This window comes from Monopterus albus, unplaced genomic scaffold, assembly GCF_001952655.1.
Source record: "Monopterus albus unplaced genomic scaffold, M_albus_1.0 scaffold436.1, whole genome shotgun sequence".
Taxonomy (NCBI): domain Eukaryota; kingdom Metazoa; phylum Chordata; class Actinopteri; order Synbranchiformes; family Synbranchidae; genus Monopterus; species Monopterus albus.
The window spans coordinates 392,269-409,273 of NW_018128316.1; the positions used below are offsets into that span (position 1 = coordinate 392,269).

General features: G+C 40.1%; 1 protein-coding gene across 5 annotated transcripts in view; it reads right to left on the reverse strand.

The window, feature by feature from the left end:
* Positions 1-10,406: 10,406 nt before the first annotated feature.
* The window catches only part of sertad2b (SERTA domain containing 2b), a 62,550-nt gene continuing 55,951 nt past the window's right edge, over positions 10,407-17,005 (reverse strand). For all 5 annotated transcript variants that reach the window (XM_020587036.1, XM_020587041.1, XM_020587038.1 and 2 more), the window contains exon 2: positions 10,407-12,789. In XM_020587036.1, the coding sequence (XP_020442692.1) occupies positions 11,493-12,785 (1,293 nt within the window). In that variant the 5' untranslated portion in view covers positions 12,786-12,789 and the 3' untranslated portion in view covers positions 10,407-11,492. The remainder of the gene's footprint in view (positions 12,790-17,005) is intronic.

Sequence of the window (17,005 nt, forward strand, 5' to 3'; positions counted from 1 at the left end):
AAGACAAGTCATGTATATTTCTTAATGTCTTAATCTGTGTGTTAAATGTTTGATTGTATTCACTATGTGGATATAGGATATAGGATAAAGGAGGAGGTGGTTAATCACTTTCTCAAATCTATACGCTCTCTGATGTCATCAAGGATGTCACAAGGTTGATTCATACCAGAGGCTATTTAATCAGCTGAGGTGGAGCAGCTGAGGAGTTCAAAGTTCAAAGTGTTTATTTTGTCATATGCACAGTTAGGAAATGTGTTTCCCTGTACAATGAAATTCTTACTTTGCCGTCCACATGAATGCCACAAAATACAAATGAAATATAAAGTAGATAATAACACAAAGTCTAAGGCACTTTAAGTATTTCCTGGTAATAAATGCCTCAGCTGTTTAGGAGTCTGATGGCGGAGGGAAAGAAAGAGTTTTTCAGTCTAGAGGTCCTGCATTTCACACTTCTGAATCTCCGGCCAGAGGGCAAAGAATTGAGCAGTCCGTGCTGGGGGTGGGTGGGATCTTTGAGGATGGAGGCAGCCTTCCTACACACCCTGCGGTGGTAAATACTCTGCAGAGAGGGCAGTGGAGTCCTGGTGATCTTCTCCACAGTCTTTACCACTCTCTGCAGGCACTTGCGGTCCATAGCAGTAGTGCTGCCATACCAGACAGTGATGCAGCTGGTCAAGATGCTCTCAATGATGCAGCTGTAGAAGTTGCAAAGGATCCTAGGCGACATGCCAAACCTCCTCAGCCTCCTCAGGAAGTACAGCTGCCGTTGGGCCTTCTTGACCAGGAGGAGGTGGTATTCGAAGTGTAGCTGTGTGCAATGTGCCTGTAAGCTGTGTTGAGTTTTCTTCAGTTACGTGAAGTTAACTATTTTGTTTGTTTAGCGATTTTGTTTTGGCATGTGTACTTTGCTGGCACTTGTTGAAAATAAATTATCAATTTGAGAAACCTGATGTTGTATTTTTCGAGTCTGTGTCCTACATTTTTGGCCGCTCGGATCCAACCTACCACAAACGAAAACAAACAAACAAATCAAAATGAAGTCCAGTGTTTAAAGTATTTCTGTGGTGGTCTTTGATGAAGACAACGAATGCATTTAAAACTGCAATAGCTGACTATTTGGCCATTTGGGGACAGTGAAAACTAACTTTGAATGTTGATACACTCACAAAGCCTATCCATTTCTGACACTTGGAAAATGTAAGACTCTCTTGTTTGGTCTCCACCAACTGTAGCAGAAAATATCTGGCTCTTTAGGGAAATGCTCCAAATATGTTTATGTTATCTGTCATTTGGTGCTGGCAAGTTAGTGTACAACTAGTTCAGAACTTGTGAAAACAGCAGCCTGCCACACCTGGAAATGATGTGATGAGAAGGCTGGGTATGAACTACAACTGTAAAATTGTGATTTAGAAAACAGTCTAAAAGTGGTTTTTAAAGGTCTGCTGAACTGAAGAGTATCTATGATTATTTACCTTGTGTCCATTACTACAAGTGACACCTTTCACATAGATACAGTGCCTTGCAAAAGTATTTAGCCCCCTTGAACTTTGCAACCTTTTGCCACATTTCAGGCTTCAAACATAAAGATATAAAACTGTAATTTTTTGTGAAGAATCAACAACAAGTGGGACACAATCATGAAGTGGAACAAAATTTATTGGATATTTCAAACTTTTTTAACAAATAAAAAACTGAAAAATTGGGCGTGCAAAATTATTCAAATCCACATAAGGGATGACGGCAACATTCATAGATCCTGGAATGCACAATGAGGGGCAATGTTCATTCCTATTACAGAGGCCCACTGAAATTTTTTTGAGGAAAAGCTGTGTTAGACTGCATATTGTTTATAGTAAAGTATTTTTATATACAAATATATAGCGATGTGTACATTGTCTGTGTCCTGTATTACATTGAAAATAATACAGCAGCACATTATTTGATGTGTGATACCTAATTAATTTTATTCTTTACTCAGAATAAACATTCACTTCAATCTGATGCAACACATTCCAAAAAGTTGGGACAGTAAAGCGTATACCACAGTGTGATGTTGCAGTTCCTTTTCACAACACAAAAGATGTTTAGGGACTGAGCACACCAAGTGAATAAGTGTCAGGTGCCATTTTGTTGCATTCTTCCAGAAAACAAGCATGGGTGTCTATGGAAAAGATGTCGTCTTGAAGGCAGCATATGTTGCTCCAACATCTCTCTGTATTTTTTCATCATTAGTGCACCATCACAAAAGTGTAAGTGACCTTTGCCAAGAGCACTGACACAACCCCAGACCATGACAGATGCTGGCTTTTGGACTTGTTGCTGGTAACAGTCTGGATGGTCCTTTTCGTCTTTGGTCTGGAGCACATGGAATCCATTCCTTCCAAAAGAGGCCTGAAATACTGATTCGTCTGACCACAGTACACGTTTCCACTGTGTGACGGTCCATCCCAGATGCCTCTGAGCCCAGAGCAGTCAAGTGTGCTTCTGGACACTGTTGACATAGGGCTTCCTTTTGGCACAGTACAGTTTTAAGCAGCATTTATGGATGTAACTACATATAATAGAGTCTGCCACAGGTGTTGCAAAGTAATCCTGAGCCCATGTGGTTATATTGCTTATAGAAGAGTGATGATTCTTGATGCAGTGCCATCTCAGGGATTGGAGAACACGGTCTTGTCCGCATTGAAATCCCTCCAGATTCCTTGAATCTTTTAATGATGTTATGCACTGTAGAGGGTGACATATCCAAATCCCTTCCTATCTTTCTTTGATGAACATTGTTTTTAAACATTTCAGTAATTTTCTCATACACGTTGGCAAACTGGTGATCCTCAGCTCATCTTTGCTCCTAAAAGGCTCGGCCTTTCCTGGATACCACTTTTGTACCAAGTCATGATTGCAGTTATCTGTTGACATCACCTGTTTCAAATTGAGTCATCATGTCATTGTTTGACCTCATTACTGGCCCTGAAATGCAACCGTCCCAACTTTTTTGGAATGTGTTAGAGGCATCAGGATTGAAGTGGGTGTTTATTTTAAACAAAGAATAAAACTGATGAGGTATCACATCAACTTATGTGATGCTGTATTGTTTTCAGTGTAATACAGGACACAGATGATTTACACATTGTTTTCAGTTTTAATTTAATTTACATATTTTACATACCTAACTTTTTTTGATTTGGGATTGTATGTGAACACAGAATCTCACCTAAAAAAATTTTCCAAGCATGTGACCCCTAGGGGGAACCCTAGTCTACTGATGGAAGACTGTAAACTAATTTAAAATTAAATTGAGCTAATGAAAGACAGAATAGTAAAAATATATATATTTTAACCGATAAAAAAGGAATGACTGGAGATTAATTAAGGAATAAATGTTTGTTTAAATAACATGTATTCACTTACTGTATATATTTAAATTGTCTGATAACCTTATTTAATGAACTAGACTATATTTTGTCAGTGTTGGGGCTCCATAGACTGACAATAACAGGTCATTAATTTGGCAGTTGTGGAATAAATACTGTTGCACCAATCAGCATGGTGAATGTCTTTCTGAAACAGTCTACTGTATTGCAGAAGTTATCTTTCAAAGGAGTCTTTCCTTTTCCCCAAGCAGTTGTTGTGATTTTTTAGCTGCTTCTTTGTAAATAGGCTAATATTTTTTTCCTTAAAGGATGTAGGATTAGCATGCGTTTTGTGGTGACTGTACTATAACGTTTTTACACCAGTGTGTCTACAAAATCCAAACCATACCAACTAACAGCAGCTGACAGTACCACGTTAATCCAACAGCCACGTTGGTGCCCTGTAGGCTTGATTGGCTCTACATTTATGAGATTTTACATGCACTTGGTTACATAATAAAAGCTGAAAATTAAGTGTACTGCAATGGGCCACTGTTGTATTACCTGTTTAGGTTTACATATGTTGACTACTGTAGGCCTATGGTTGGATCTATTATTTGCTTCAATTAGAGTAGCTGAATTGTGTGTCTAAAACATTCTGTGCCATGGCAACCTCATGGCAACCAGCCCCTTATATGTTATAGAAAATATATATGGGCACACACTAAACCAAAGGAACCTTAAGGTGGTCTTGAAGATAAAAAAAAAATTGGTCACCTGATACCGTTTACTAAGTTCAGTTTGTGAACATAAATATGCCTAAATGTCAAACTATGGCACCACACGTTGCTTAACATCACTCATGAAAATGTAAGAAATGCAGCTTGTTAGAACCATTGCAGTATTAATTGTAAAGTACATTTCACTGATTTGCTGATTTTTGACAGAATTTACATTTCTTTGGCATATGAATTAGCAACATTTATTTTTGAGCAATTGATTTGTATTTGTTATGGTTAATCAGATGATAATGGTCAACTGTTGTAGATGGAGGAGGCAGGACAGACTTTATGAGTGTAGGACATCAGTACAGTCTTTGATCTCACACTGAGGAAAGTAGCAATGCTTTTTGTTTGTAAAAGTGAAAATAAATCAGCCAAAATGAAGGCTACAGTATCTGCAGCTGTTGCATGGTGATTTCAAATGAGTCACGAAGTGGAACCCTGTAATGGGTGTAACTGAGCAGCCCACAACATAAATAATTATCAGAGGTGGTGAACAGTGAACTGCTGCAGAGGGAAACCTATTGGATTTTCAAATTCAATGCAATAAGTATCCCCAGATCTTGTTGAAAAAAATACACTATAAACCCCTTTTTAAAAATAAAAACTCTATGATATTATTTTGTTGTTTTTCTTGTATGAAGATTTTGATGTCATTTTGGATTGTTACCTCACCCTTTGGATTACTTGCTTTGTTTCTATAGTTCTCAGCCACATCATGGTCTTCTTCAGCGGATACTATATACAACCACCTGCTATCATCAGTGGTAAATATAGTCCATGCTTATGGTAGGTAGTGTGATAAAAAAGACTGCTCAGTGAAAACCAAGAAACATAATCCTCTGGGCAATTATTTTTTCCACACATTCATTGTGAGAAAATACCCATTATTCTGTGGCTGTTTTCCCCTCACCTTGTTGCTTTTATTACTATTTGTGTCACTCTGCCTTTAATAATGCATCATAGTCAGGATGAGGGAATAGATTTTAGGGTCTTTACATACCCTTCCAAAAATACAACATGCTGTGTAAGCAGAATCCTAAAAATGTTTTTGTTTTTGGGCTATGTCATGGTAGGTTCTGCGTGACAAAAGAATGAAATTGTGGTCACATTTCAACCACGAGAAGTGGGTTGAAAGCTACATAAGTTAGTAGGTTGAGCATGAGTTATTACTAAACCCACAAACTGGTCAAACTTCAGCTAATTGCATAAATATACATGTCAATGTGTTTATGTAATAATAATCACCTTTATTTTAGCCAAGTACAGTATGTAACAAAAAGCAAGAATTTCAATACTGATAAAAAAAAGGAGACCCCACAAACATGACTCTTTTTACAGTTTATTGGTTATATATACATATATATATATATATTTATAAAACTACAAAAGTAAGACTTTCAAATTCATAGCTGTTCTTTTAAAACAACAAAAGTAAGACTTTCAAATTCATAGCTGTTCTTTTATCTCATATGTACATACATATATATGTGTGTATATTATGTACAGTCCACAATTGGATCCCAGTACAGTGATCAGCTGATAGTTTCTCTCTCTGTGTTTGTGTTCTATTGCATAGAAAAAGGCACAGCTCTGAGGTCTGTGTAAAATACAGCCTTCTTAGAGGGAATCAGCCTCAGTCTTTCCTGGCAAACTGAACCACCACAACCTTGGACAGCCACAAAACAGACTGGTTAACAAACACTGATCAAAAACGTCTCAGGAGCTTGAATGTTGTTCATACTATGTACACTACTTTTGGCATTGAAGTGTCTATGACAAGCTTTGGAGTCTTGACATCTGAAGGTTGGAGACGGTTTTTGAATATTGCTGCATGAACTGTTCACCTTCAACTAGAAAATGATGAACAAAAGAGTACAAAAAATGTAAAAAGATGGGGCTTCCGACCCACACATGAAAACAACAAAGCAACAAACAAATAAGGTAAAAACTACCAAGTATATAAAAATGGCTTCCACCGATAATTCCACACTCATATACGTTCCTATCTGAAGTATATTCCTACCACACATTCTGTACACACATTTACAATCCAAATGTTCACTTCATGTCAAAAATAAATATATTTACACACAAAAGAAAAAATTATGAACAAATAACTTAACTGACAAAACAAACAAAAACCCCTCCAATATTCAACTATAGTGAAAGAAATAAGATAGTCATCTACAAACAGTATTAGCTGATACTGCTATCTGCTTGGCTCACACTGCTTTGAACTCAATTAAAATGCAGTTCATTTACTGTACATAGTAGCTGAGGTCAAATGCACTCTGGAAAACTAATGATGTTCTATTGGAACAGATTTTAAAGTCAATCAGATCTCACTGCCATTGGCTAAATCAGTAAGAAGTCAGACTGGAATCCAGATAACACTTTCTGTCCTGTTAACAAGTGCTGAGTCCCACCAGAAATATCATTATCATACCATGTGACACCATAAAGTGGCTGTTTGGCAGACTCAGCAATGTTTACATTTTCTTGTGTTATGTGTAACTTTACATTTGAAGGAAAAATCCACCCTCAGTTGTTTCTAACACCTATCGATGACATACCCATCATTTCTAGGTCAATGCAGTGTCTGTCTGTGGTGTCCTTTTCTTATATTGCTTTGAATAACTAACAAATGTAGAAGATATCTATAATGACAAGATACAGATCTCAGCACTTACGGCAGGATTTGATGACAGAACAGTTTAAAGTGATTTAAAACAATATTAAAACTGCACCGAAAGAAAATTTTATACTGTTACTGGATCAAATGATTGTAGTAAAAAACTCAAAGATAATTTTCACTAAAACCTGCAGTTCCCCTTCATTCTATGAAGCGCTTTAGTTCTTTTAGTTCTCGCTTGTTGTTTTGGTAACAGCAACAGACTGCAGACAATGCTAACAATTAGCTCTGTATGTAACTGCAAAATTGTGCTCCCTTCACGAGCTGGTGGAGACCAAAATAGAGTTAAATGGAGGCTGAAAATGTGACTTGAATTTACCGGAAACATGACAGCAAATGAATGTTAATGTATATTATTGTAAACAATCTAACACATTCATCAGAACAGCTTTATAGGGTCACGTGTAAAATGTGTTTTGAGCTTGTTCTGCTTCCCCCAAGTGAATACAACCTTAAACATCAGACTGAGGGCTTTTGTCATTTTGCACTGATATTCAACAATTCAAGAATCTGACCTCACCAAAAGCAGCCTAAACAAAACTACAAACTTTGACATAGCAAATACTGAAATACACTAAACATTAATGACTGCTGATTAGTAAAATTTTTAAGGGTAGATTTTTCCTTCAATGTTTGAGCCAATTGGTTAAAATCAGATTGCACTAACTACCACATAAGAGGCTGAATGATGCCAGTGAATTTCAAATGCTTCTCTCCACTAAGTCTTTTCTAACTATCAAAATACAGCTATCGTGGTGGTGATAATGTTGGTCCAATTCAGAATGGGCTATGTGCAAATTATGGCTAAATATCTGATTCTTGTAAAGGATTATTGTGTGGCTGTAGATGTGTTTGTTCTAAATGAAGGTGAGCAGTCTAAAAAGGCAGACTTAGAGGACAGTAGAACAGCTGTTTTTAGCTTTTGGCCTCTGCTCAATAAGCTCTCCCAGTCATTCCTATCCATTTTCTGGAGGAGCACCACAGTTAACATCCAAATCTGTGAACTTGAGAGAATTAAGTTACCAAACATAATACCAGCATCATTATTTTAAAAACCTAATGGGAAATGTGTGTAAAAAGACTACATTCAACTTAAATACATAGCTCACATACTGTACTGTGGATAGCATATAAAAGGCTCAGCTTTGGACACAGCATTTGACTAATAAACTGGGAATTCCCACTGAATTTGAGTGTTGTCTGCTGGGATAAAACCCAAGTAGACCTTAGGAATATTCATAGGATTACCCTTCTTTTTGTGCCAAAAAATATGCATAGTGACCCCTCCAGGGGTAAATAATATTTTGCATGGTTGAAGTACAAGGTCAATACATGGTTTGGGTTTCCTACCTCAGTAGAAATACACAGTCAAATTATATGCATGATAGATTTAGCCCTCCTACTATTGTATGGATATAAAACATCCATCAGTGAGGAGAAACCTGAAATTTTGACATATAGGAGCTCCTGTTCTAAACGCTAAACTCAAGGTGTGTTTAATACTGTATCTTGTGCTGCAACTTGTCTGTCACACATGGTGCTAATTCTGTAGCAACAAAACCAAACTAAATACTCAACCAAACTAAAATACTCAATTTTCTTTGTGTGGTTGTGAGAACATTTATGAAATCTCATAGGTGCCACACTGACTTTCCCTGCAATCTGTGTTAGCAGTTTTGTATTGAGTCCAAACTTAATATGTGTGTGGTGCCTAAAGGCTTGGGCTGGACTGACAGATCATATACATGTGACTGTGAGGCGAAAGCTGGTGGCGGCGCTGCTGGCGCTTCCAATGTAAACACATAGCTTGCCTGTAGGTGAGGTTCATTTGAATTCTGCTGTAACTGAAGCATGATAACTAGCTCATGTGACCATGCTCATGTAAAATAGCATCCAGCAGTTATACTGTACATGTCTGCCAATAAGGGAAAAAGTCCTGAACTGGATCCATAGACATGATGTGTACAAGAACAGACATCTCCCTTAACTAGAAAGCTGTGTTTTAGCACTATTCCCAAAGCAATAATTATAGAGCCAATTAATGTATCACACTAATAAAAGAATGTATTCCTCATAAAAATGTTTTGTTGATGCTTGCTTTACAAATAAAACACAGCATTTGTAATAAAATAAACATTAAATAGTTATTTGATCATGAGAAATTACTTAATAGTTTTAATACAATATAATAAATTAAAAAACATTGAGGTGTGACCTCTCTAGGCTGTTAAAGTGAACAGAACTAGAAAAAGAAACAAATACTATGAAAACAGGATAAGTGGTCATTTTGAAAGGCACTCGTCTGCTAAAAGCCATTAATTCAGTGTGTTTATGTGTGGCTTCATGTTTGTGTGTGTTCACTTGTATTTCTATAGCTGTGAGAAACAGCAGTCCTTACAATACCAGAATAATTGCACAAAAAAACCCCTCCAGAATGGGGACAATTTGCTGGTCCTCATTTTTTGTATTTTGAGTTACTCTTTAGGGTTAAGGCTTAGGTTCAGGTTAAAGATTATAACTAAGATTTGGTTTACATTAGGTTAGGCAGAGGTGTAGTGCTATTTGATTTAAGTACCGCAGCGCACCTATGACGCACGCTCATGTATGTGCACGGGTAAATTGTGGCTTGTTTCCAGGGCCATGTAAACACTATGTCCTATGGAGGCAACTGTAATTTCCCACACGATCAAATGTTAGACTGACTTCATCTGTGTGTGGCAGAACAATAATGTGAATTAGTAGCCATTTGTCACAGGGTGAATGTTATAGCCATATACACCGATCAGCCATAACCTTATGACCACTGGCAGGTGAAGTGACTATCTGTTACAGTGGAACCTGTCAGTGTGTGGGGTATCCAGCACATCAACTTTGAGGACTGAATGCTGGAAGCAGGAAAAATGGGCAAGTGTAAGGATCTGAGTGACTTTGACAAGGGCCAAACTGTGATGGTGAGATGACTGGGTCAGAGCATCTCCCACACTGCAGGTCTTGGTGGGTGTTCTTGGTCTGCAGTGGTTAGTACCTACCAACAGTGGTCTAAGGAAGGACAAATCGTGAACTGGGAACAGGGTCATGAACGCCCACAGCTAACTGATAATGAGGCTGACCTACTGTAGATTAAACTTTAACTTCCATTTGTACTTTTCAAAAAATTAAAATTTATAAAAAATTCTCTAACTTGTCCTCACAATCACAGTTTTCACCTTTTACATACGTTTTTCACTGAATTGTAGACATCTATCTAGACAGAATTCTGACTTTGAAATTCTGAGATGAAAGTCAGAATTCTAGAATGTTGACTTCCTAGAATGTCGACATTCTAGGAAATCCGCATTCTAGAATTATGACTTTCATCTCAGAATTTCAAAGTCAGAACTCTGGCTTTAAACTCAGAAGTCTGGATACCTGTAAGGATCCAAGTTCAGTGAGTGAGAGAGTGGCTTTGAGTCATGCAAGCACTCACACATTCATGCACCGGTGTCATCACCGGGAGCAACTGGGGGTTCAGTGTTTTGCTCAAGGACACATCGACACTTCGACTTGACAAGCTGGGAATCAAACCACTAATCCTCCGGTTAGGAGACAACCCGCTCTAACTCCTGAGCCACAGCCACCACTTCTATGTAAACAGTATTAGGCAGGTGGTTATAATCTGGTGGTTATACACCTGATCGGTGTATAATCTTATTACTAGGGCATAATCTTGCTCTGCTTTGTGTTGGTTTATATGTGAAGCACATCAGCTATGTGTGGGGCTCATGACTGGTTTAACACCTGCCCGAGTTTGACCAACTTATGCCCTGCTTGTGTCATATACAGCTGATCTTTCACAGGTAAAACTGTCTGTTTAAATCCCAGCATCACTTAAGTTAAATGTAAAGTCTGCTTCTGCTGCTGATTGTTGCATCTGATGCTTGTCTTCACGGCCCCTTCTGGAGACTTATGCCCTAGTCTGTCAGTCTGGATGATCTGAGCTTTTTTCTGTCACTTATCTTTTGTAAATGGAGTCTTAGTTGACACTAAACTGTGTCGCTGTGAACCATTCACATTATGTGATTGGGCAAAGTGCACAAACATTTGCAGGCGCCAGTTCTGCATGACGCACATCGCTGAGTCAATCTTATGAATCAATCACACCTTAAATTTTAATATCACAACTTAGAGCATTCGACTTAGCTAGATATGCACTTTACTGATGATTGGATCTCACAATAATATAATGTTATGACTCAACCAGATAATGCAAATAGGCCTATTTTCTCTCCTCTCTTGGAGAAAGGGAAGTGGCGGTGTGTTATTCTGGTGCATTCCAGCAGCACTACTCCTATGGGGTTAGGGAATGAACGGAGTCAAAAGGCGTCCTCACAAGTATAGAAATACAAATAAATGTGTGTCTTTGTTTCCCAGTTTCTTCTTTTCCATATTTGGAAAAGCAAGCACAGTGCATGCACAGTGTTGTGTAGTAGTAGCAGTTGTCATAGTAGTACTAATTGACATCACCATCAATGTTTACAATTACCGACATTTAAAGAGAGTAAAAAAAAACAAAACAAAAAAAAAAACATTAAAACCACCACCAAGTAAGACCCAAAGCGATCCCAAAATTTCATTTCAGTCTGTTCTCCAGACTAACCATTTTTCAGAGCCAGTGGTGTCTGTGAGTCACGAACCCACCAACACCTCCATGATGTGGTCCAGTTCTGTCAGATCAATTTTGAAAGGCTGACTGGCTGAAACCTGGGGCGTGGGGCCATTGTATGGTGAAGCCAGTGATTTAAGAAGGTCATCTGCTGTCACTACTGGCGAGAGTTTGGTGAGGCTGCCTCCTGCTGTCAAACCCATGGACCCGGCTGTCGTACATGGGTCAAAGTCGTACATGGATGTGTCAATGTCAGCAAACAGGACATCGTCCAGCGCCAAGTCTGAGAGAAACCCCGAGGGCGAGGAAGAGGAACCAGGGGACAAAGGAGAGGATGAAATGTCTATTAGGCCACCAGGGGGCAGCACGGGTAGAGTGTCCATGGACCGGAGCTCTGCACAGCGAGCCTCCGCTAGCAATATGCCGGGTGGCTCTGATTTAGCACCCATGGTCCTGCAGTCTCTAGGTGTGCCTGTTGGTGTTATAGAGAGGGCTGTAAAGTGAGAGGACTGGTTGAGTGGTGTGGGAGCTGAGGAGGTAGTCACAGTCGTAGTATTAGCTGCTGCTGTCCTTGTTATGGCTGTGGGAAGACTCAACTCCATGTCACTCAGAGTGGAGGTGAAACCATCAATTGATGAGGCAGGCACAGGGACCCTGGGAGAAGCCTGGCTCAGAATTGCTGAGGGTAATAGAAGAGGCTGCACTGGGGGAGGTGACAGAGGAGGAGTGGGTGGGGATGGAGCACAAAAGGCTGACTCTCCACCATCCTCCTCCAGTAAAGAGGCTGGAGTGAGGCAGGCTTCCAGAGGGGTGGGGCAGGCATCCACATGGTTGAGGCAGGACTGGGATGCCTGTAAACTTGGAGGCACCATTGGGTGGGGTGAAGGCGGCGGAACAATCACCGGTATCAACAGCGCAGAAGGCTGGGATACCTGTGCTGTTGCTGCTGTTGACAAAACAGCAAAGGCGGGTGCTGCCTCACGGAAGCCCTCATCCATGGGGTCATCAGGCGGTGGCGATGGTGGCAGGAGCAGTGGGCGCAGTGAGCCTTCCTGCTTGAGTTCGTCCTGGATGCGTCGCAGCATGTTGTTGATTAGGACACGGCGTTCCAAGCTGGGCTCAACAAGAGGCCGCTGGCTGTACAGTTTCATCAGGGAAATGTTGAAGATGGTCTGACGCTGCAGGGTATACGACACCTTGGACAGACACTCTGGACCAAGGCCTAGACCCCCTCCTGCCAGAGACACCTCCAGCGTTTTGCCTTCCATCCCCTCTTCATCCTCATCCAGCTTCCGCTTGGCACCTTTACCGAACATATATCTGAAAAACAGAGACAGGAGATAGTTCATTCGAGACTCAACTTGGAAGTTGGTAACAATACAAGGCAACAAAGATGTCATCTAGGCCTTCTGAAAGTAACATATTCAAATGACTTGTGTTGTCTAATCAAGTCTAAAACCCCAAATGTCAATCTAGTGTCAAATAAGAAAAAAGAAAGTAGCAAATGTTTGGTCAGTTCGTTTCTTGTCAATTGAGTTTAGTTAATTAGTTCATCAGTAGTGGTGTGATGATACACTTAGCTCATGACATGAGATGATATATAATATTGGATTAAAGAGATGATATGATATTTTAATACATTTTTTAAGAAATTTTCAATGACAAAATAGATAACTGGAAAATAGTATTATTTGACTGAAAGTCACAAAATGCAAAACAATGCAGGTGCATTTTGAAATATTTTAACTAACCATCTTGCAGTGAATGTCACTTTAGTTCTACTTTCTGAGTATGAATCATCATATGCAGTGAAAGGCAATATTCAAGCACTGTAAAAGGTTTTGCTACAAACTCAACTGACTGGCTTCTCTCCTGTATGATTTCACATGAGTCTTTTCAGACTCATAACTGCACAGGAACTATGCATGAACTTCTGGTTTCTAACTGAAACTGTGTGTGACCTATGTTATTTTGACCCTCACAGCACCGCACTGATCTGGCAAAGGTGATGTGCTGACCAATTATACTGGAGACGCTCAGGACATGGACGCCCACAGGAAGAAGACTCTTGTTTATCTTGTTAGCATAAACATCCACTGCTATTCACAGTTGAATTTGGCATGCAATTTCATTAGTATTGGATGTTAAACTGTGTTTTTTATCCATCATTGCTGACACACTGGTGGTATCATTGGTGCCACGGTAGAGTAGAATGGCAAACTAAAATACAAAGGAATCTCACGGGCTGGAGACGTGAATGAAGCCAGTTATGTCAACTTGTCACAAAGTGGCCATATTGTACATGCCTATAACACTCCCCCCCCCCCCCCCCCCCCCCCCCAATATTCCACTGTGGTGTTTGTCAAGTCTTGTAACTTCAGTCATAGTTAACTGTTCATCAGAGTGATGGCGCGGGGAAAGAAACTGTCATTGTGTTGGGATTTTTGTACAGTAATTTCCGGACTATAAGCCGCACCCACTAAATGTAAGACAAAAAAACATGTTGTACATAGCCGCAGGTGTCCACGCTGTAACATGAGATATTTCGACAGCCAGATCGATCGCCTGTAACTTGAAGCAGCATCATATGCATTTCGTCATGTGTTGTCCATGATGAAGGTGTGTGCATGAAGCGACAAAAGTAGCGGCTTAAAGTCTGGAAAGTGTGGTATGTTGACTGACATCCAATACCATTACTGGATCTCAGCATTAAATTATCACTGAAAAACCACATCTAATCTCACTGAAACTGTGTATATTCACCAGTGATGTTTTCAGACTGAAACCCAGCAGTTTAACCATGGTGATTCAAGAAGCTGCTTAAAGAAACTACAGCATAATTAGCCCTTCCTGTGGGGGTGTTCCCCAACGTGAGGCTGCTCAGAAGTGATTCTCACAGAAACTTGCATGATCAAATATGACTTCAGAACAAAACAAAAATGGAGGCGGACATCTGTCATCAAACAGTCACACTCGCAAGTGCTATGTTTTGTGCAGAGAAAAAAAAGAGGAGAAAAATATTGTGGGTAAAGTCTTGGCTGAGAAGACAAAATCAACACGGCATACACATTTGGCAGCACAAGATGGAGGTGAGCTAGAGGCATAATGATTAGGTCTCTCAACATCTAACACTAGAGGATTATTTGGCCTGAGAATCACTTCTAAGGGGCCTCACGTCAGGAAAAGCTCCTATGATTATTGGGAAGGGCAAATCAGGCTAATTATCCTGTATTGTAGGGCCAGCTTAAGTATCAGGCCTGTTTGATATTTATGACCTGGAATCCTGTAGTGTGGGGGCAACAGCAATTGAATCCTAACCAGACACCTGCAACAGCCAATGACAGCAAGCTAGTCAGGAAACATCACAGCTGGACAGTAACATTAACTTGTAGCATTAGCTTGCACCAGCCTCCTCATTTGAGTAATACAACTTTATTTGCAACTCACCTCCAGCTTGTGCTGCAAAATGTGTAAGCAGTGTTGATTTCTTCTTTTCCACCAAGACTTCATCCAGTTTTTTCCCTTTTTTATCTCTGCACAAAACAAATGCTACTGCTTGACGATGAATGTCTGCCTCCATGTTTGTTTTGTTCTGAAGTGACTTTTGATCACGCAAGTTTATGTCAAGTGTATGTCTCTTGACTGAATCTATTGTGTGTGCTCTTAAGATTCAAATGTGAAAAAATAGGTAAATCTGTCATCATGTCTGTGGTCTCTCATGTTTTTAAAACTTGATTAAAATTATAAAATCCTCTAGTGTGGGCCCAGCCTTACTGCAACAAGGAATTTAAAAAACACACTGAAACCTGGAGCAGCTGCAATTGGAGCCTTGCCACTGCACACACACACAGTTATGTAATAGCAGTGTTGCCTGCTGTACCACAGGATCATAGGCCAGGTTTAAAGCCCATCCCCCTCCAACCTCCTTACTCCTCCCATATTAGAATAGCACATTGAGTTACTTAGAGAGGGAGTGGGATGGAAGGCAAGAGACATACAGTATGAGAGAAAAGAGAGCAAGCCATGGAGTCCCTAAATATATATATTACAGTAGTTTAACAGCTCTCTCTATCTACTCAAACCATCTGATGGTGTCAGTTTTGGTGCTGCAAAGAAAGAAAGCGAGCAAACAGGCATTGCTGCAGCATGTTTGACTCTAATCCATGCTGACAAGCTCATGCAGCCAGTTGCTGTCTACACATACATATTGCGCATGCGTCTCCTTACACACAAAAACACGAACATACAACCACACATACACAGGAAGTATGAGCTGCAGGCCCAGTCACCATGACTGGTTGGTTGCCATGACAAACAGAGTCAGCTGGGAACTCACCCAAAGAGATGACAAAGAATAGGATGGGGGAGAGGGGGTAAAGGAGATGGTGGTGCTGGGGAGCAGGAAGGAAGAGGAGGAAGACAAAAGAGGAGAAGTGAGACTAGGAAGCAGAGGCCTAGGTGAGAGACTGGTCTGGAAAAGGTGGGAGAGGAATGAGCAATGTTCTCTCCTCTCTTAGTAAAAATCTATAACTGAGGTGTCTCTGAGCAAGGCACTGTTAGATGTTAGTAAATCAGTCAGATAATCATCAGACATTAATGTGTTAGACTTTAATGTGTTAGTAATGCAGTATGCTAAGATTCAAAGTCTGCTCTAGTCTGCTGTTTCAAGGTTGACAGAATGTTGATTCTGAAAAGTGTACCTTGACACCAATTGTTTTCTTGTATTAATCCTGTGTTAGAATTATGTCTGAAAGAATGTTTTAGTTACGCACCATGTGACAACACACACACATACACACACACGGAATTCTTCATTTTGTTATGGCCAGCGGTTCCATGCAGCTGGAGCTCTAGATAAGAGAAGGAAATGTCGGACTGTCTCCGTCTCGTGATGTTTTGTAATCTTTTTGTGTAAGGGGTTACCCAAAAACTTATAAATGTATTAGGCTCTGTGTTTCCGGGAGCTCCTTTCTTCTAGCAGCTTACAATTTTACAGCTACCTCCTCTCCATTTGTGATGTTGATGGCCAGATATATGTCGCCGAAAGATCCCGATCCAATTTTTCTGACAAGCTTGTATTGTCAATTGTTAAGCTATTCTAGGTTAAGCTAACCATGTCCCAGCCATCCACTCCATCCATAGCTGACACACACTGAAACACATCAATATGACCAATTTATGAACGCTTCATTCATGCTTTGTGCATCCGCAAGTCTACTAAGGGCAAATGATTTAATTTTTGTCATCTTCCCTAGTCCACGAGGGTCCACAAAGACCATGTGGACGTCCGCATGCAGGCCAAAAGCTTGTGTCTGCGCAGACAGTTTGCAGCGCAAAAGCCGCGATTGCGCATGTATCACAATGCTTAGAAACAGTTGGTGTACGCGGACAGAACATAAACCCTCGATTTGAAGTATGAATAGGAACACGTGCGTGTACCTCATCTGTATGCGTATGCATAAGGGAATGCACAAAGCATGTCTGACTCTCAAGTCTTGTCTCACTCCATTGGCAGGAAATCAAACAAATAAAAGAG